Source organism: Galeopterus variegatus, unplaced genomic scaffold (genome assembly GCF_000696425.1).
Source record: "Galeopterus variegatus unplaced genomic scaffold, G_variegatus-3.0.2 Scaffold1567, whole genome shotgun sequence".
Classification (NCBI taxonomy): Eukaryota; Metazoa; Chordata; class Mammalia; order Dermoptera; family Cynocephalidae; genus Galeopterus; species Galeopterus variegatus.
Window position 1 is genome coordinate 166,583 of NW_007727678.1, and position 20,851 is coordinate 187,433.

Below are 20,851 nucleotides of genomic sequence, written 5' to 3' on the forward strand. Positions count from 1 at the left end.
GAATCCCACTTGATCATCATGTATAATTTTGTGTATGTGAAAATGTCCATATTACCCAGTGATCTACAAATTCAATGCAATCCCCATCAAAATTCCAATGACATTTTTCTCAGAAATGGAAAGAACTATCCAGATGTTTATATGGAATAACAAAAGACCACGCATAGCCAAAGCAACACTGAGCAAAAAAAAAATAAAGCTGGAGGCATAACACTACCTGACTTTAAACTATACTACAAAGCTATAATAACCAAAACAGCATAGTACTGGCATAAAAACAGACACACTGATCAATGGAATAAAATAGAGAATCCAGAAGTCAACCCACATACCTACAGCCATCTGATCTTTGACAAAGGTACCAAGCCTGTACACTGGGGAAGAGACTGCCTCTTCAGCTAATGGTGCTGGGATAACTGGATATCCATATGCAGGATATGACCCCAAAAGCAGCCAAAGGATAAATAAACAAATGGGATTATATCAGACTAAAAAGCTTCTGCACAGCAAAAGAAACAATTAACAGAGTTAAAAGACAACCAACAGAGTGGGAGAAAATATTTGCAACATATACATCTGACAAAGGATTAATATCCAGGTATACAAAGAACTGAAACAACTTTACACCAAAAAACAAGTAACCTAATTAAAAAATGGGCAAAAGAGCTAAGTAGGCATTTCTCAAAGGAAGATATATGAATGGGCAACAGACACATAAAAAATGTTCAACATCACTCAGCATTCAGGAAATGCAAATCAAAACCACACTGAGATACCATCTCACTCCAGTTAGGATGGCTAATATCCAAAAGACTGTGAATGATAAATGCTGGTGAGGTTGCAGAGGAAAAGGAACTCTCATACATTGTTGGTGGGACTGCAAAATGGTGCAGCCTCTATGGAAAATGGTACAGAGGCTCCTCAAACAATTGCAGATAGATCTACCATATAACCCAGCTATCGCACTGCTGGGAATATACCCAGAGGAATGGAAATCATCAAGTCGAAGGTATACCTGTTCCCCAATGTTCATCGCAGCGCTCTTTACAATAGCCAAGAGTTGGAACCAGCCCAAATGTCCATCATCAGATGAGTGGATATGGAAAATGTGGTATACCTACACAATGGGATACTACTCAGCAATAAAAAAGAATGAAATACTGCCATTTGCAACAACATGGATTGACTTAGAGAGAATTATATTAAGTGAAACGAGTCAGACACAGAAAGAGAAATATCACATGTTCTCACTTACTTGCGGGAGCTAAAAATAAATAAATAAGTAGACATATAAACTGGCAGGGGGTGGGGAAGAAGACACAACAATTACAATTCCTTGAAGTTGATAGTACAAGTGAACAGATATGAGGTTTTTGGGAGAGATAGGGGAGAGTGCGGTGGGAGGGAGGTTTTGGTAATGGGCCCCAATAATCAACCACATTGTATATTGACAAAATAAAATAAAATTTTTAAAAAAAGAACCTATGTCAGGAAGATAAAAGCAGAGGGAATACTTCACAACTCATTCTGTGAACCCAGCATTACTCTAAAACCCAAACCAGATAAAGACATTACAAGTAAAGAAAACTATAGACCAATATCTCTCATGAACATAAATGCAAAAATCCTCAACAAAATGCTACCAAAGCAAATCCAACAATGTATAAAAAGAGTTATACCCCATAAACAAGTGGGATTTATCCCAGGTATACAAGGCTGGTTCAACATTTGAAAATCAATTAATGGAATCCATCACATCAACAGAAAAAAAAAAAGAAAAAGAAAAAAGAAAAATCATGTGATCATATCCATAGATGCAGAAAAAGTATTTAACAAAATCCAACACCCACTCATGATAATAATTCTCACTAAACTAGGAATAGAGGGGAACTTTCTTAACTTGATAAAATATATCTATAAAAAACCTACAGTTGACATCATACTTAATGATAAGAAACCAGAAGCTTTCCCAATAAGATAAAGAACAAGGCAAGAATGTTCCCTCTCACCACCGCTCTTTTCAACACTGAACTGAAAATCCTAACTAATGTAATAAGACAGGACAGGACAAGACAAGACGAGACAAGACTAGAAAAGAAAAGAAAAGAAAAAGTATACCCCAAAGTGGGAAGGGGGAAGGAATAAATAAAATTGTCTTTGTTCAGAGATGACGTGATTGTCTATGTAGGAAATACAGAAGAATTGACATTAAAAAAATTCTGAAACCAATAAGCAATTATACTAAGGTTTGCAGGACACAAGGGTAATCTACAAAAGGTAATAACTTTGCTGTAAACCAGCAATGAACGAGTGGAATTTGAAATTAAAAACACAATACCACTTACATTAGCCACCCCCCACCCCTGCAAATTTGTACTTAGGTACAAATATAACAAAATATGTACAAGAGTACAAGATCTATATAAGGAAAACTATAAAACTCTGATGAAAGAAATAAAAGAAGAGCTAAATAAATGGAGAAATATTCCACGTTCATGGGTAGGAAGCCTTAATATAGTCAAGATGTCGATTCTTCCCAACTTGATCTATAGATTCAATGCAATCCCAACCAAAATCCCAGCGAGTTATTTTTGGATATCAACAAACTTATTCTAAAGTTTATATGGAAAGGCAAAAGACCCAGAACAGCCAACACAATATTGACAAAGAAGAACAAAGTTGGAGGACTGACACTACCTGACTTCAAGATTATAAAACCACAGTAATCACAACAGTGTTGTTTTGGCAAAAGAACAGACAAATAGATCAATGGAACAGAACAGAGAGTCCCAACACAGACCCACATAAATATACGCAACCGAGTCTTTTCACCAAATGGTGCTGAAACAACTGGACATCCACATGCAAAAAAATGAATCTAGATACAGACCTTAGACCCTCTGTAAGAATTAACTCGAAAGGGATCACAGACCTAAACATAAAACACCAAACTATGAAACTCCTAAAAGGTAACAGGAAAAAATCTATATGATGTTGGGTTTGGTGATGACTTTTTAGATACAATCCATGAAAGAAAATTGATAAGCTGAACTTCACTATAATTAAAAGTTTCTGCTCTGCTAGAGATACTGTCAAGGAAATAAAGACAAACCACAGACTGGGAGAAAATATTTGCAAAAGATATATCCGATAAAAGTCTGTTATCCAAAGTATACGAAGAACTCTTAAAACCCCACAGTAAGAAAACAAAATTCCAATTAAAAAATAAGCCAAAGATCTTAACAGACACTTCACTAAAATAGATACACGAATGGCAAAAAAAAAAAAAAAAAAAAGCATGTGAAAAGATGTGTCACACCACATGTCATCAGGGAAACGTAAATTAAAACAACAATGAGATACCACCACACACCTATGAGAATGGCCAAAACCCAGAACACTGATAACACCAAGTGCTGACAAGGATGTGGAGCAACAGGAACGCTCCTTCAATGGCAGAAACAAAGACCACCACAGACCACCTGTCACTCTCCAACAGCCTGCTTATTTATTTATTTTCCCACAGCACTGATCTGCTTTGTTAATAATGTGCTTCGTTGCACATTGACTTTCACCTCCACTGGCCTGTAAGCCCCGAAAGGCAGGGATCTGACTGACCTTGGTTACTACTGAACCCCAGTTCATAACTGGGACAGTCCATAAATGCTGAATAGATCAAGGTGGGAAGGGCTCTGGATTGGCCCTGGGGAGACCCTGGGGCTCACCGAGAGCAGCAGCAGCAGCAGCAGATGGGGCTGCGGAGAGAGACAGGGAGGCTGCTTTTGTGAGGGGCAGGAGAGCACGGAGCAGCAGAGAGGAGAGGCTGGCTGGATGAAAAGGGGCTCTTTTTGGGGTGCTGGCCAGTGGCTCACTTGGGAGAGTGTGGTGCTGAACACCAAGGCCATGGGTTCGGATCCTTATATAGGGATGGCCGGTTAGCTCACTTGGGAGAGCCTGGTGCTGACAACAGGGGGGGCTTTTTTCTCCGACAGGTCAACCTGAGGGGGGTTGAAGGTTAAGGAGAAGCTGGTGGAGAGGGTGTGGAGCATGGTGTCAGCAGTGTGTCCCGCCCGCCTCCCCCGCTGGCGTCCGCAGTGTTGCTATAGTTTCTAGACCCTGCTCTGCACTCCTTGGCCTGGAGGTCTGCTCTGAAAGGCCAGCCGCTTTGGTCAGTGTCAGTGGCCAGCTTCGGCCAGCAACTCTATGGAGCATAGAAGAGAGGGCTGAGAAGAGGCAGTCCCAGGAGCTTAACAGGACTTAAAAGACAGACCTTTATATTGAGCACAGACCAGGAAAGAGAAAACATAAAAAGAAAATGACCACATGAAATGAAGCCGAGACATTCTACAAAATAATGGGAAAATACTTCCATAATGCAGTTTTAAAAACACTTTTTAGGGGCTGAGCCCGTGGCGCACTCGGGAGAGTGCGGCACTGGGAGCACAGCAGCGCTCCTGCCGCGGGTTCGGATCCTATATAGGGATGACCAGTGCGCTCACAGCGCTCACTGGCTGAGCGTGGTGCGGCAGGTCTCAAAAAGGACAAAAAACCCCACTTTTTAGAGTGCAGTTATTGTGTCTTGCTGCATTATAAAATGGTGATCCTTCATCCTAGATTTCAGGACAGACCCAGTTCTGCACATTTGTTCTGCTCTCCTAAAGGTACAGCTGTTATGGTCAGATCACATATCCTCACCTCAAAACCATCATCACAATTAGTATGATCGCACATGGAGGGCATTTGCCTTATAAGTGTGCTTTCTGTAATTTTGGCAAGACAGGAAGGTAGCTCTTTAAAATGCGTGTTGTAATTGTGTAAAATTAAGTAGGACAGCTTCTTATATTTTTCATTTAAATTTTTAATTCATGTTAAGCCTGAAATTATGCCAAGAATTTCTGTTCGTGTAACTCCTGCAATTACTTATCTTTCTAAACATTGGTTGACCTTGAACATGAAAATTTAGTTTGAAAAACTCTTTTAAGAATAACAGGAGTCATTGGATTGGGTATACAAAGCTGTTTTCCCAACTCAGCAGCTAGAATCTAAACAGCTTGATCATCCCAGTGATCTTGAAACATTGAAGTAGATTTTCTTTCCTTTTAAGGAAATAATCATTTTCTTACCTTAGACAAGTCTGACCATCTGTTTTTTGCTTTGGTAACAAGATACTGATGAGCCTGCTCACAAGCTAGTTCTGAATCCGCAACCTTCTGTTTTGGTCTTAAAAGAAAAAATAAATAAATAAATAACTGTATTTATATCTAATGGGCTCATTAATCTCCTAAGTTTTCCCCTCTCCCCGCCCCTCCCTGTTTGTTTCAAAGATACTGTTAAAGTCTGTTCTTTCACATCTGGTCTAACTTAATTCTTAAAATACAGTCTTATTTCCCCAGCTGCATGTTAGGAAAGTCTTCTTAAATTTTATAAGTCCTTGTTTATTTTCAGATAAATGCTATTCAACTTTTTTTTTTTGTGGCATACAAAACAAACAGGGCTCATTTATTCTCAGAGGAGGAAAACACAATATAACATTAAGTGTCTTAGGAAGAAAACAACTTAAAACTTTTATTTCTGAATTTGCAAGTTGGAGTGACAATGCAGACTAAACACTTGAGCAACAATGGGGAACGTGGCTTACAGATTTCTGTCTCAGCTCATTTTCAAAGGTTAGGCTTGTAGAATTTGAAGATGATCAAAATTCTGTTACGTTTACTCACAGGATGGACACTGAAGACACTAAAAAAAAGACCCTGTGCTCAGGGACCTTGGCTCGGCTACAGCAAAGCCCAGTGAGGACTGTGGCTGGGGGAATTTGAGATGTCCTGGCTTTTTTTCTGCTCACTAAAATAAATTAGGAAATTTATAAAAGCCCATGAAAATTTATAAAGCCCATCGTGAACACCTCCCCTCGGGCCTGGCAAGTGTGTGCCTCAGGTCAGTGTGATTTCCCTTTCTACCTGGCTCCGCCCACCCTTGACCCCGCCTTCTCTCTCCTCCCACTCTCTTCTGAGAGGTCATCCTTCCGATGTCCCCAACTACACCATGATGCTGCTCACCCCTATGTCTGGACCCCTAGGACTGTAACCGCACCTGCTTTTCTGTTCCATCTCTTCCAACTGCCTACCGGACAGCACAGAATCACGACTCTCTTCTGAGAGGTCATCCTTCCGATGTCCCCAACTACACCATGATGCTGCTCACCCCTAAGTCTGGACCCCTAGGACTGTAACCGCACCTGCTTTTCTGTTCCATCTCTTCCAACTGCCTACCGGACAGCACAGAATCACGGAACTTCAAGGGTGGAAAGGGACCCACAGCGCAGCCAGTCCAATCCCCTGTCACCACTTTACCACTAAAGGATTGGAAGGCCGATGGGATTATGTTGTATTTTCACAACTTTTGGTTAAAAGGACTTTACGTCCTTATGAAGTACATTCCCCTGCCTCCACCTTTAGACTCCTCCTAAACCCTACCTGCAGCTGGAGGGCTCACCTGGATCTCCCCAACAGTGCTGTCACAGAGCCCCTGAGGGGCATGTGGTGTCTCTGCAAAGTCAACACCTCTCAGCTGACCTCACTATTGAAACACACGTCCAAACGGGCCCCTGCCCCCGCAGCCCGCTTTCTTTTCCGGGCCTCAGGCTTGATTGTTTCCTCAGTCACCTATGCTCAAGCGAGGGAGTCTGGCTGCTTTCCTGTCCATTTCCCCCCTTCCCATTTTACAGGCTTGTCCCTCTGCAGAGGGCAGAGGGTTTCCTATGGCCTCTTCCAGTAGTCACTCACTTCCTCTCCCACGGCCTGGCTCGAGAGACCCTGATAATCGGTCAGCTCCTGCCCTCCTATCAGCCAGGCGGTCATCACACCACTTGTGAACACTCACTACATGCCGCTCTCAGCCCTGCACACACAGTGACTGCCAGTGTGGACTCAGTCCACGTCCTTAAGGAGCTTACGCTGTGACGGGGATCTTAGAATAAACATGTGGAAAAACAAGCGCATCAGGTCCCTTCAGAGGCTGGGTGTGACCAAGAATGACGGGGAGGGGGAGGAGAGGCTGGGAGCTGCTCTCTGAGATGAAGCGAGGCAGATGCGCTGCACAGAGACCCCGGGAACGTACCCCAGGCAGCGCTGGGGTCCCAGGATGTGCTTCCAGTCCCAGTCCAGACAGACTAGCACACTTTGCCTTTTCTCTCCCTCTTATTCCAACCCCAAACCCTGACTGGAATATAAAATGTAACTCTCTGTGGACACTAAAAAGTAAATAACAGCACTGATCGAGAGGGAAATCAAAATTTGAGGACTGGCATGGTCGTGAGTTTCGTGAGCTTTTTCCTCCCATGATCCCAGCTTAGACTTCAGGGCCGTCCTAGTTCTGGAACTGTGCAGTGGCCATGGACAGAAAAAACTCCAAAAGAAAGCCTGACTTTTCCAGGAAGGGGGCCCCGTAGTACAAAGAATTGGGGGGACCCCTCTTTTTATCTCTTTCTACTCTCCCTGTCCTGATGTGAGACAAGCCAGTCATGAGACTGCACTTCTGCAGAGCTGCCACCATGCAGTGGCCAAGTAGTTACCTGAGCTCTGAGAGTCTCTCCAGCCAGAGGAAATGGGGAAAGGGGTCCCTATGACTCAGGGATGTTGGGGGAGTCCACATGACGTATTTATCCCCCTTTTTTCTCTCACCATCCTTCCCTGGAGGTGGACTCAGTCATGAGAAGTGCACAGCAGCACAGATAGACTAAAACCTAAGATTTTATAGCCAGAAGACCAAGAAAAGTAGCCCCTGGGGGCTGGAAAATGTGGGCAGAATCATAGAGAGGAGAGAGCTGGAAGGCAGGAATCCCCACATTGGTACAGGAAGTTCCAGTTCACCTTTGACATGCACCTGTGTGGAACTAACCCAAAGCATCACAGCAGGGGCTTGGAGAACTTGGCCACTGTGTAGCTGAGACTGGCCCTGGGAGGCACACACACCAGCTTCTCCAAAGAGTGCTGTGATTACTCTGGAAACTAAACTGACCATGAAACCACGGAAGGCAGGTCAGGACTTGCAATCTGAAACTAACTGTGCTGACCTCCTGCTAAAACAAACAAACAAAAAATAAATCAACACACTCAAGAGGATTTTTAACAGGACCACAGTGTCAGAATAAAACATTTTAAATGTCCAGGATGTAATGAAAAATTATATAAAGAACTAGGAAAATCTCCATAACTATTAAGGTAAAAGACAACAGACACCAAGCCCAAGGTGAACCAGATGTTGAAATGATCAGATTTTAAAGCCGCTATGAAAACCACAAAGAGCAAGCGTCCTTGAAGTGAATGGAAAGATAGAAGTTCTGAGCAAAGAAATAGAAACTAAAAAAGAAAAAAGAAAAGATCCAAGTGAAAACTTTAAAATACAATCATTAAAATAAAATTTTTCCCTGTATTAGCTCAATGGCAGAATGGAGGGGACAGAGGAGAGAATCAGCAAACTTGAACACAGATGAATAGAAATAATTAAATCTGAACAACAGAGAAGACAAAAATAGCATAATCTCAGAGACCTGTGACACGAAACCATAAGGTCTAAGCTCATTGTCACTGAGATACCAGAAGGGGAAGAGAAAAAAAATTGGTACAGAAAAAATTGTTTAAGAAATTATAGCTGAATACTCCCCCCAAAGCACAAAAAATTTACAGATTTGAGAAGTTCAGCAAACCCTAAAAGGAATACACTAAAAAGAACACATGCACAAACACATCATACCCGATGTGCTAAAAACCAAAGAATAAGAAAAAAATCCTGAGAGCAGCCTGAGGAAAGGACACCTTCCCCATGGGGAAGACTATTTGAATACTTGACACTCTCACCACAGACCGCAGAGGCCAGAAGACAGTGGAAAAAACATTTTCTAAATTCTGAAACAAGAGAACTGTCAACTCCAAATTCTATATCCAGCAAAGACATCTTTCAGAGGGAAGCAGAAATACAGATCTTCTCAGTGAAGGGAAACTAAGATGCTCGGTCTCCACCAGACCTGTTCTAAAAGACGTGCCACTGGAAGGTCTTCAGGCGAAGGAAAGCGACAGCACAGAGAAACTTGGGACTTCAAAAACAAAGAAAGAGCAGCAGAAATGGTAAATATCTGCGTAACTATAATATGTTATTTTTTTCTAGAGTTTCAAAATATATGAAGCATAAATTGACAGGACTAGAAGAAGAAATAGAAAAATCCAAAATTATTTTGGGGGATTTCAACACTATGCTCTTAGTAATTGATAGAATAAATAGAGAGAAAATAAGCAAGAATATAGAAGACCCGAACAACACTTGTAACCAATTTGATCTAATTGACATTTGTAGCTCACTCCACCCAACAAAAGCAGAATAGACATTATTTCCAAGTGTACATGGAATATTCACCAAGATAGACCATATCTAGAGTTCTAAAACAAACCTTAACAAATTTAAAAGGATTAAAAATCACACAAAGTATATTCTCTGACCACAACGGAATTAAAGTAGAAATCAATAACAGAAAGATATTTGGAAAATACGCAAATATTTTGAAATTAAACAACACACTTTTCTAAATAATCCATGGATCCAAGAGGAAGTCTCAAAGAAAATTAGAACATATTTTTAAATGAATGGAAATGAAAACCACAACATATCCAAATTTGTGAAAGGCTGCTGAATCAGCGTCTACAAGGAAATTCATAGCACTAAGGGCTTATATGAGAAAAGAAGGGGCTCAAAAACCTGAGTTGCCAACTTAAGAAAGTAAAAAAGAACAAAAAATTAAACCCAAAACAAGGAGAAAGAAGGAAATAATAAAGGCAACATCAGAAATCAATGAAATTGAAAATAGAAAAACAATAGAAAAATCAATTTTAAAAAGCTGGTCTTTTAAAAAGATAAATAAAATCGATAAGGCTTAACTAAACTGATCAAGAAAAAAGGAGAGAAAACACCAACTGCCAATATCAGAAATAAAAGAAGGAATATCACTAAGCATCCCAAAGATATTAACAGAATAATAAGGGAATATTATGAATAATTTTATTCCCATGAATTTGACAATTTAGATGAAATGGACCAATATATTAAAAGATATAAATTATCAAATCTCACTCAAGAAGAAGTAGAAATCCTGAATGATCCTATAACTATTAACTGGATTTATAGTTAAAAACCTTCCAACGAAGGACATTCCAGGACCTGATTATTTCATTGGTAAATTCTAATCCTGAATGATCCTATAACTATTAACTGGATTTATAGTTAAAAACCTTCCAACGAAGGACACTCCAGGACCTGATTATTTCATTGGTAAATTCTACCAAACATTTAACATTTAAGGAAGAAATAATAGCAATTCTATACAATTCAGAAAGTAGAAGAGGAGGGAACATTTCCCAGCTCATTTTATGAGGCCAGCAGCACCATGATACCACAATCAGGAATGGAACTCAGGGCTTATTCTTTCTTAGAGCCCTTCCCAAGAATAAACAATTTTAAACTTATTTTTTTTTTTATAAAATAATGTTCATTGTATTTTGCAATTACCATATGGGTCTGCTGAACCCTCTTAAAGATCTATAGTATATTATGGGGTCTTAGTGATTTTGATCTTACTGTAACTATTTCATTATCCTAAATAACATTTAATCATTATCAATTTTCCCCAACTATGCTAAAAATAAAGAAGATAATGATAATAAAAAAAAAATGATGGAACCACCTAGCAGGGTGGGATAATATTGAAATGAACCAGGATTGCATCGCCCTTCGGTTTTCCTATTGCAGTGCTCAAAGTTTTACAGTATCTTTCTTTTTTTTTTTTTTGTCTTTTGTCTTTTTTCCGTGTCCGGCAATGGATCACAACCCTCAGTGTTGCCCCCACACCGGACCGGGGACCGGCAACGGGATTGCAACCCTCGGTGTTGCTCCCGTGCCTCGCTCAGCCAGTGAGCGGGAACCGGTCTGTATGTGGGATCTGAACCCTCGGGCGGGAGCGCCGCCGCGCTTCCCAAGCGGCGCACTTATCCAGTGCGCCACCGGGCCGGCCCCTACAGTATCTTTCAAGAACGTGTAAGAGACAAAGACACCATCTTTGTCGTGCTATGCTAGATTTCACTGAACACAGTTGAATTCAGAATTCTTACTTCATGCCCAAATGGCTAAGGGAAGAAAATGGAGATAGGAAGATGCCCCATAATTATTAGATGGATCAGAAGATGAATGCAGAGAGACAGAGAACAGCACTCTAGATTCCAGTATTCAGAATTCTTACTTCATGCCCAAATGGCTAAGGGAAGAAAATGGAGATAGGAAGATGCCTCATAATTATTAGATGGATCAGAAGATGAATGCAGAGAGACAGAGAACAGCACTCTAGATTCCAGTGATGGTGACACAAGCCCAAGTGCTTGATGAGTGAATAATGTATTTCTAAGGACAAAAAATGAAATTTGGTATTTTCATTCAACAGTTAGTCATTCAACAAGAAGGATTCGGTCACGCAATATTTTGTAATGGACCATCTAATTTTGCTAAAGGACATGACGGTGGTCTTCATCTTTTATGATGTTCATGCACCAAAATGTACTTAATGTGGGTTGTGAGTGAATAAATGATGAAAGGGGAAAGGGAGTGGGTGATGTCGAAATGAAACAAGCCACTGGACAGTCATTCTAACAGCTATTTATATATCTAAAAATAAAAATGTTTTGCAGTTATGAAGCAAACAAGGTGGAGTCCTCTCTTCAACAAAGTCATAAACTCTGTTTTCAAAAGTATTGTATTTGGATGATGCAGGTGGAAAGTGAAGGTCTGGAGGGCAGACAGGGTGGGAAGGCTTCTAGAAAGGGATGGTGTTGGGTTTGCTTGTGGGGACAGAGTGAGGCTGGGGCGGGGGGAAGAGGGCGAGCAAGCTCCCTAGGCAGAGGAGCTCCACTCCCCCCAAAGGCAGCCTGGGCTCAAATCCCTGCCCCACCACCCATCTCCTGTGTCCTCATGGACAAGTCCCTACCTTTGCCCTTTGCTCTCAGCCCTGATTCCTTCATCCGTACAGTCAGATAGGAACGCCTCCTTGCAGGGCTCTTGGGGTATTAAAGGACCCGTCTCCAGGAAGCACATGCACAGGGCCTGGGCACAGAGGGCTTTCTGAAGTGGGGCCTGGGTGTCGCTCTCAGAGCTATCTTTCTACCAGACCCTTTGGAAACCCAGCTAGGACCTTACTGGGCTGCAGCCTGCCCTCCTTTGTATCCACCCCCAACTCTAGGGCTGCTGAAGGGTCTTTTAAAAGCATAACGTGACTCCCTCACACCACGGCATACAAGCCTCCCCTGCCTATGGTAAAGGGCACTCAGGCTCTTTCCCAGCCTGTCCTCCTGGCCTCCTGGCCACCTTCCCACCTGGCTCCACCATGCAGGCCGCTCCCCGCACACCCATCCTCTCTCTCCCCATTTCCCAAATGTGCTCGACACTCTCACTTCTGTGATTTTGCAAATTCTGTTCCCTGGCCTTGAATGGCCTTTCTTCTAGCCTGCACCTGACAAACTCCTGCTCATTCTTCAAGATCTGGCTCAAATGTCCCTATTTTTCCTGAGCACCTCAAGAGTCTTAGGCTTTCCTGTCCCTGTGTTCCTGTGGCACTTCAGTCATCTTCCTATCTCAACATCACTCTTCATTTTTGTACCTGTCTCACATTCAACCGTGAGCCCCCCTGAAAGGAGCATCTGAGTCTTATCCATCTTTGTAGCACCCAGTCCTGAGACAACATCTAGCATATAGTAAACCTTGGTAAACATTTGATGAATGAATGAATAAATACAAATAATAAGGTTGAGTCATTGGAAGGGGAAGATTACACTTTGTAGTTGAAATTTTCAACGTTCACACTGCATACACTCTCCGGAAAATTCTTTGGAAAGGATTTTTTTGTTTGTTTTTAATGTTAATCAATCAAGTCTTATATTAAAGCTCCTCAGAACCTGAGCCGTTGGAAGCAGGTGTCCAACTCACGTGTTATGTGCTCCTAACACTTCGGGAGAGACCATATAGTCATTTTCTTGCTTGCTTGTTTCTTTTCCTTTTTTAGTATAGACAAAATAAAACCTGTGAATTGGGGGTGGAGGGTGGGGAATTACAGTGCAAGGATCAGAGGGCCTTCTGCAGCCTAGCCAAGTGTCGTGGCAGTCTTGCACAGTGGCTGTGGCTTCTGGGTGCTCCACTCTCTGGGGAGCTGCCCTTGCTGGGTAGAAGGGATATTTGTCTGGAGCCCCGGGGGTCCTGAATGCCTCCAGAGCAAAGTGACATAGTGAATGTTACCATTATGCTATGTCATCATGTCAGGAAACACACCTCTGTATTATCATAGTGTACGACAACGTTGCAAAAATACTAGATTATAATAACTGGTCACAGAGGGGCTGACAGGCTACTTCATTCACGCGTGTTGGCATTCAACAGATCTCAGTGGGGAGCCACCTGTGACAGGTACTGGTGAGACGGTAGCCCCATTATTCAAGGAGTGTCACTCTTGCTGAGAGAAGGCAAACCTGAGATTCTCCTCCTTGCGTGAGTGAGCGGGCAGGAGTCTGGGAGCGCTGTCTGGGGAAAGGCTGAAAAGGGGTCTCTGTGTCTCTTGAGGTATGAATTTGGGGAACCACAGACCATCTTATGGCAGTTGATGGGAAGACTGTCTGTGCCAACAACGTCCCAGTTCCCATCAACTGCCATAAGATGGTCTGTGGTTCCCCAAATTCATACCTGTCACCTAGATTAACCTCCGGAGGAGAAGAGGAGGTCAGTAGCATCAGTTCCTGGAGAAGGTCCATGTGTTCACTGGACAAGGATTTACCTGAACTGATTCACGCACAGTCCTCTGCCTGGTGTGCAGTGGGCTGGGAAGAGGCTGAGCCTCAGACAGGGTGCAGGGTGTGCTCAAAGGTCTCCAAAGCCTCATTTTTAAAAGGCTGAGCAAAAACATATGTATTTGACTCCGGATTAATAGACAGAAAATTAAATATATGCACGTATTTATGTGCACGGAAATAAAACTGCAATGATGCCAGCAACATACAAAAGTGAGTTCACACCTCATGAGACCATGGCTGTATTTTCTGGTCATTCTGCTCTGAATGCACGTTTCTTGTGTGATTTTTCTTGAACTAAGAAAAAGACAACGAAGGCTCCACTCTTTGGTCCCTTTGTGGATGCCATGGAGCGCTGGACCTTACGCTGGCCGGCGCATGGAAGACACTGAACCTGCTGCCTTCTTACCTAATGAGTCTTTGAGGCGGGTCATCTGTTCTGAATGGTCTCTTCTCACACAAATTTTGAAATTCCCGAAAATTTAAAGTGACACTAAGTCTCAAGCCGAGAAGGCCAAGGAAGCGCTCAAACTCCTCGCCTCTGGTGTCGAGCAGTAGCTGCTGTAGCAATCTGTGAAGATCATGCATGTCGATTATGCCGTCCCTGTCAGTGTCTATTTTAAAGAAGGCAGAGTAGGGGTCCTAAAAACAAAATGCACACGTCAAAGCGCTTCCTCCTGGCCCCGGACCCTCGCAGCCCCGGGGACAGACGCACCTCCGCCGGGAGGAGGCCAGCCCAGCAAGTCTCCACTACTGCTTTTGCACATGGCCACTCTGGGAATATCCCTGCCAGGTCTTGCTTTTCCCAAGAAATTGTACACGGTGCTCTCCAGCTCCCTCTTTTAATGCAAAGAGTTCAGGAAAATGGACAAAACCTGGCTTTTCTTTGCCTTCCACTCTCAGTTTGTGGTACCGGAAGTAAGGAAAAGAACGTGCTGGAGCTTTCTGGTATGTCCACAAATCTTGCTCTCACTGTTTTTATATAACTTTCCTAATGTTTGGCCACTCTGTCTGCAGGAAAACTCATTGTGTGCTGAATCTCACACCGAGGTTCCACCTGATGGCCAAGGCCGGGACCATTTTCACGGCTTATGAAGACCCAGCTGTGCCCATTGAGTCCGGGGGACCCACGCCTTCGCTGCCCGGAGGCACAGAGGTGCCCCTTTGCAGATGCTGAAACAGGCTTAGGACTTGTGGGAGCATGTGGCTTAGAGGCTGCCCTGCACGACTGAAGTAATATCTAGGGGATGGAAGTGTTGGGTATGAAGGAGGCAACAAATAGTTCCTGGGTATCTGCTATGTGCCAGACACTCTACTAGGTACAGGGACATAGTGACAACAACATGTGGCCCCGACATCAAGGTTCTCACAGCCTATCAGGGAAGATGTGAAGCAAATAACAGCATTCAGAGGTGTGAGATTACCGTAAGGCAGCCTTAACTGCTGGACCAGAGTGACAATCTAGATGCCACTGGACCTTATATTTATAATCTTCATAAGTTCATAAACCTTAATCATTCCCCAAATTGCAGTCTTCACTTTCGCAGAATGAAGACTCCTAGTTTTATTAGGTAGTGCATAGGCTTTGGAATCAAAGGTGTTATTTCAATTCCCAACTATGACATTCACTAGATGTGGGGCTTTGGGTAAGTGTCTCCCCATCTCTGGCTCTCAGTTTCCCCAGCTATACGATGGGAACAGGGAGGCTGTTGAAAGGGATGCTAGTGACACAGGATCCTTTTCAGCCATGCTTCCAGGAGAGCCTGCGGGGCTGCAGAGGACCCTGTGGTGGCTCTGTCCCCAGGGCATGTCCCCAGTCCACCAAGGTGGTCTCTGTCCCTCTTTCTTCACCACAGTCAGGGAGGAAAGACCTTCCCTCATTTCCTTCAGCTGCTCATGGCCCTTGGCCTGGGTGCGAGATGTGGCTGACTCAACGCTGCCCTGGTCTGCAAACCTGCCACGTGCTGGGGTAGATTTCCTGGTTCCAAAATGACTGCGCAAACAACCCCGTCAGCAACAAGAGTGTTTTAAACTAAAACAAATCTGCTGCTGCTGTTGTTATTGATGAGGAGAGAAGTTCAAGAATTTCTCAGGAATAGGAACTCAATAAATTAAGTAAAGCAACTAAATCTTCCCGTTCAGAAATCAAGACACCTGCTTTGTCTACTTATGCACACCTGTGAGGACACCAGCAGAGTCCCAGGGAGCCCAGGTGTACCCTGCACCCTCGTCTGTCTCACACGAAAACTGGCGATTAGGGGTTCACTTCTCTGTTTCACCCACCAGGTTATAAATTCTTTGGCAGGATAGAGTGGGTGTCGGTGAACGTCTGTTGAGTCAATTCATTATTTAATTATTTAAAATGAAGATCATCTTAGAAAATACAAGACATATGTTCGCTGTAGCCAAGCTACACTGATAATAAAGATGGGAAAACCACGGTGCCAGCCTGGAGCTGGGCTTCTCCACACTGCCCCCTGCCCCAACCCCAGAAGGTGAGAGGTGGATGAGGGGGAGAGAAGGGGAGAGAGGCCCGAGAGAGGGGTCTGGCTGGGATGAGCCAGGTGCAACGAGGCAGTCCCCAGGCTCAGCCAGCTGGGGCAACACCCAGCGAGGGGCAGCAGGGGAGGTGCCCGGGGCCGTCCCAGCCACCAAGGCCCTGCTAACTGCTCAGAGGGGACGTCTGCTCCCAGTGGCTTCCTGCTTTCCCTCCACCCACTCTCCCTCTGGTGGCCATCGCCTCCCTCCCAGCCAGGCTTTCCTTTTTCCGAGAACTGGGCTGTCACCCGCTAAATGCCCCTGCCTCCTCCATGCCTGAGCCGGGGCTCTGATGCTTCCCGGAGTGCTCTTCTTGGCTGGGCATTAGATTGGGTTAAATAATGCGGACAAATCTTCCTCCATGTATACATGTGATGACCATATTTTTTCAAACCAAAAATTAGGATGCGTGGTCTGACGAATGGACAGAATGTTCAAAGTCAGAACCATCCTGGAAAACCCAGGCTAGACAGTCACCATAAACATATTTATTTTAAAACCGGAGCTTGGTAACCAACATGAATCTACAATTGGTGATCAGAATGGGGAAGGTGTTTCAGAGCACAGGAAAATTTGGGTTGTTCCCCCACCACCGAGGCCAGCTGTGCCACCAGGCATCTTGCCAACCCCTTCCCCTCTGCCTGCTTAGGTGTCCCTCCACCCACTGGGCTAGGGGACATTCTAATTCCCTGGTGCTCACATTCCCATTTTGTAGCTAATGCTCACATGGTTTGGCTTATTAAACTGACCTTCCTTCCCACTTTAATCTCCTTCTTTTACTTCTCAGCACAAAAAGAGTTTAGGTCATCTCCACATTTGAATGCCTGCCATCTACCTCTTCCATTTTGTCTGTTAGGTTGTAACACACATAGCAGACCTCTGTCACAGTGAGCCACATGCTCTTCCCCAGGGCCAGTGCCCCATCTGCCACCATCCTAGCTTGAGCTTCCCTGTCTATGGCTTGCTCCCGCCTTTTGTGGACAGCACACACTTAAGGCTTAAGATTCAGTGCAGGGGCCACCTCCTCCAGGAAGTCCTCCATAAAGGGGTCTGTTCCCTGTGCCCCTGTAGCATGCTTCAGTTCCCTTTACAACAGCCAATCACGATGTATAGGAATTGTCCGTTTACCCTCTGTGTCTCGGCACAGGGCTCCCTGAGCTCCCTGGGGCAGAGCTTGTATTTTTCATCCCTAGCATTTAGTATCAAGTCTAGCATACAGTGAGTGTGCAATACTTGTTTGGTGGGTGAATGAGTGGAACGGAATAGATGATTAAATCCTGAGTTCACTGTACCATGCCCTTGTCCCTTTGTCCCCTCCCCTCCCCTGGCTCCCCCTCCCCCTGCATGTCCCTGCCCTCCCCTCCCCTTCTTGTTGGGAGGGTCTCCTCCTCCTCCTAGCAGAGTGTCATCAGAGAGGCTATCAGGGAGGGGAAGGGTCTCAGAGTCTGGCCCCCACCCAGCTCAGGGGCATGCACCTCTCTCTGATCAATTGTGTCCCCTGCGGTGACAGGGCGTGACTGGGCAGCAGGACTCACACCCAGTGTGGCCTACATGGTTGGGAGCAAGGGGGAGGTGGTAGACAGCCACAGTTTACCCGGAATGACTCCTTCAGTCTCTTGGGGAAGAGTTTCAGGCATTCTTCAGCAGTTACAAAGTAGCTGTTCAAGTGGCTTTTTGGAGGAACCGGTGTCTCTGGGGGAGCCGCTTTTGGCCCACTCATCTGAGTATCTGAAATGATTGTGTAAATCAGGAGACCTCCATTAGTGCCACACGCACTTCCTTCCACTTCAACACATCACTTGCTCCCATCCCGAGTCCTATCAAGACCCTACATAGTCACAGCATCTCCTGTGACCTGAACACAGCACCAGCTTTCTTTATGGCTTGGTTTCTTTTCCTTGGATTTCTTAGAAACTTTCCTATTACCACAAGAGGAACTTGCTCTCTTCTCTCCGGTACACACCGATGGCACTTGGGGCCCCGGCGTTTCATCTTGTCCTGGTCTCTGTCCTTCCTCTTACTCATCTCCCAATTCCCAGAGGCAGACGGTGAGAATTCCTGCCTCTTTTTCGTTTCCTATAATCATGTCCTAAAGACAAGAATGTGTGATTCATTCAACATTTGTTAATTCCCCAGATATTTCCTGACCACATATCTGTGAGATATCATGCAAGGGTCCTTCATGTATTTCTCGGTCCCTCCAACAACCCTAGGAAGTAGCTTCTCATGTGTTTGTGCACAAGGAAGCACATCACTGCGTCCACTCCACACAGGAGATGGAGGCTCAGAGGGTCCCCCGGCTCCCCTGGGGGGCAGAGCTCACGGACAGCACAGCTGAACCCAGGCCCAAAGTAGCTTCTCATGTGTTTGTGCACAAGGAAGCACATCACTGCGTCCACTCCACACAGGAGGAGATGGAGGCTCAGAGGGTCCCCCAGCTCCCCTGGGGGGCAGAGCTCACGGACAGCACAGCTGAACCCAGGCCCATCAGAGTCCAGAGCCTGGCTGCCTACTTACTGCCCCCTCGGATTGATAAAGGAAGTGTACCCTCTACTTAAAAACCAATTCATTGCCATCAGGCTGGGATGGTCTGACGGTGGCCTTGTCGTACGGCAACGCCACCCACCGGGGGATGTGGTTTTACACGTGGCTCTCTGCACACGTTGCAACTGCACCTTCCCTGTGGGTGTGGTCTGCAGGAGGTGGGTGGTGGGCAGGGCATCCAGGGCTCATGGGCATCCTCTGGTCCAGTCTGGAGCCCGGCTTTGGCCCCATCACCACCTCATAGCCGAGGCTGTGAGTGGCCTCCTTCAAGTTTGCTACTGCCTGGCAGATGGCAGCTCCCCACCTGTCTGATCCCCTGCCTTCCCACCCGGGACCCCTGGCTGAGGGCCCGGAGCCTTGCTCTGCCTCCCCATAGCACCGGGCCCTGTGGGAAGCAGAGGCAGCATTGGGGGATGGATGGAGGACAGCCAGGCTGCTCAGAGGGCAGGGAGGAGACAGGAGGGAGAGGAAGAGCAGGACAGCGACGGGGAGAGCAGGGCTGGGGCAGCTGGGAGCCGAGAGCAGGCGACAGACACCATGTCGAGTTCCTGCTCTGCAAAAGACTCGCTGGCTCGGGGACCTCGGGCAAGTGACCTCCTCCTCCTGGGCCCCAATTTCCACACTGAAGAATGAATGCACCTGTCCCACTGGAAGCACCCACTAAAATACATGTGCATTCCTTTTCCTTCCTTTCATTTTCCTTCAAAAGTGGCAAAACCTATACCCAGAGAAAGTGTTGAAATTCTAAAATGCTGTGGCTTCCTGCATTGCCCCTTTTTCACAGTGCGGGGCCGGTCTCCTTAGGGTGGGACCTGGTGATGATGGGCCAGGCTCTCCTGGGAGACCCACTAGCTGGCTCAGTCACCTCCTGACTCAGCCTGGGGATGGCAACCTGCACGCAGCTGCCCAGTAGTGCCCGGCCAGCCTGCCAGCTACCTGCAGCAAAAGAGAAGAGCGCTCCATCGATACAGCTACATGATTTTTGCAGCTTTTCTAGGGGGCTTGTGTGTTCATCTAAACGTCCATGTGTGAGAGAAAACAGCATCGGTGAGTAGAGAGGAGTGGGGGGGCACTGGGAGCTCAGAGGGGCTGAGGCCAGTGCCCACCATGGGGTGTGTGTCCTGTCTACCTGCAGAGGCCTGGCATCCTGACCCTGCCTTGACCAAACGATACAAGACGGACTTCCTAACACCTGTTGGGGGTCAGGGGAGGACAGTGGCTGGGTGACCTTGGGCACATCACTGAATTTTTTAGAATCTCTGTGTCCTTATCTGTCAACAGCAAGGATAATATTTAACTAACTTATGCACAGTATCATTAATTACAGATAACCAGCATCTATTTTAGAAGGAAAGTCGTAAAGGACATGAGGTGTGATTGAAGAAATAGGCTTTGGAGTAAAATTTACAAATGATTTGTGCTCTTAGTTTGTAAAAGATTCTTTCAGGCAATGTCCCACAGTCACGGTTCTGTTTAACTTAGTGAAAAGAAAGCGCCCAAACCCAGTCAGATAAAATTAAACACAAACGTCTGTATCCAGTCCCAGCACACGCATGGTTTCGACATCTCCGCTTACGCCACTACCTCAATGGGCGCTGCTAGGAAAGGCCGCCCGGGACGCTTCCTGGCAGGGGCACACGTGCACTTGGCCATTAGCTACCTTGGGATCCTGTCGCAAAATCAAGATAACTCATCCCTTCTTTCTTATAGCCTATTTTTGTAGTCAGCAGAGCATACTGATCGTCACTCATGGGCATTCCGCTGTCTTCCAGTACCTGTCAGGGAGAGAGATGAGGGGAGAGAGGTAAGTTTGTCCCCAGGGCCCCTCCTGCCCTGCAGCTGCCCCCACCCACAGGCTGCCCAAGGGCGGGGCGGCTTTCCTGAGTCCCTGGGCCCCAGGATGA

General features: G+C 45.4%; 1 protein-coding gene across 1 annotated transcript in view; it reads right to left on the reverse strand.

Annotated features, from left to right (window-relative positions):
• EFCAB6 (EF-hand calcium binding domain 6) overlaps nt 1–20,851 on the reverse strand; it is a 303,634-nt gene that overhangs the window by 95,537 nt on the left and 187,246 nt on the right. The window contains 4 exon segments of the mRNA XM_008577701.1: nt 5,124–5,220; nt 14,275–14,507; nt 17,998–18,131; nt 20,608–20,722. Of these exon segments, the coding sequence (XP_008575923.1) occupies nt 5,124–5,220; nt 14,275–14,507; nt 17,998–18,131; nt 20,608–20,722 (579 nt within the window).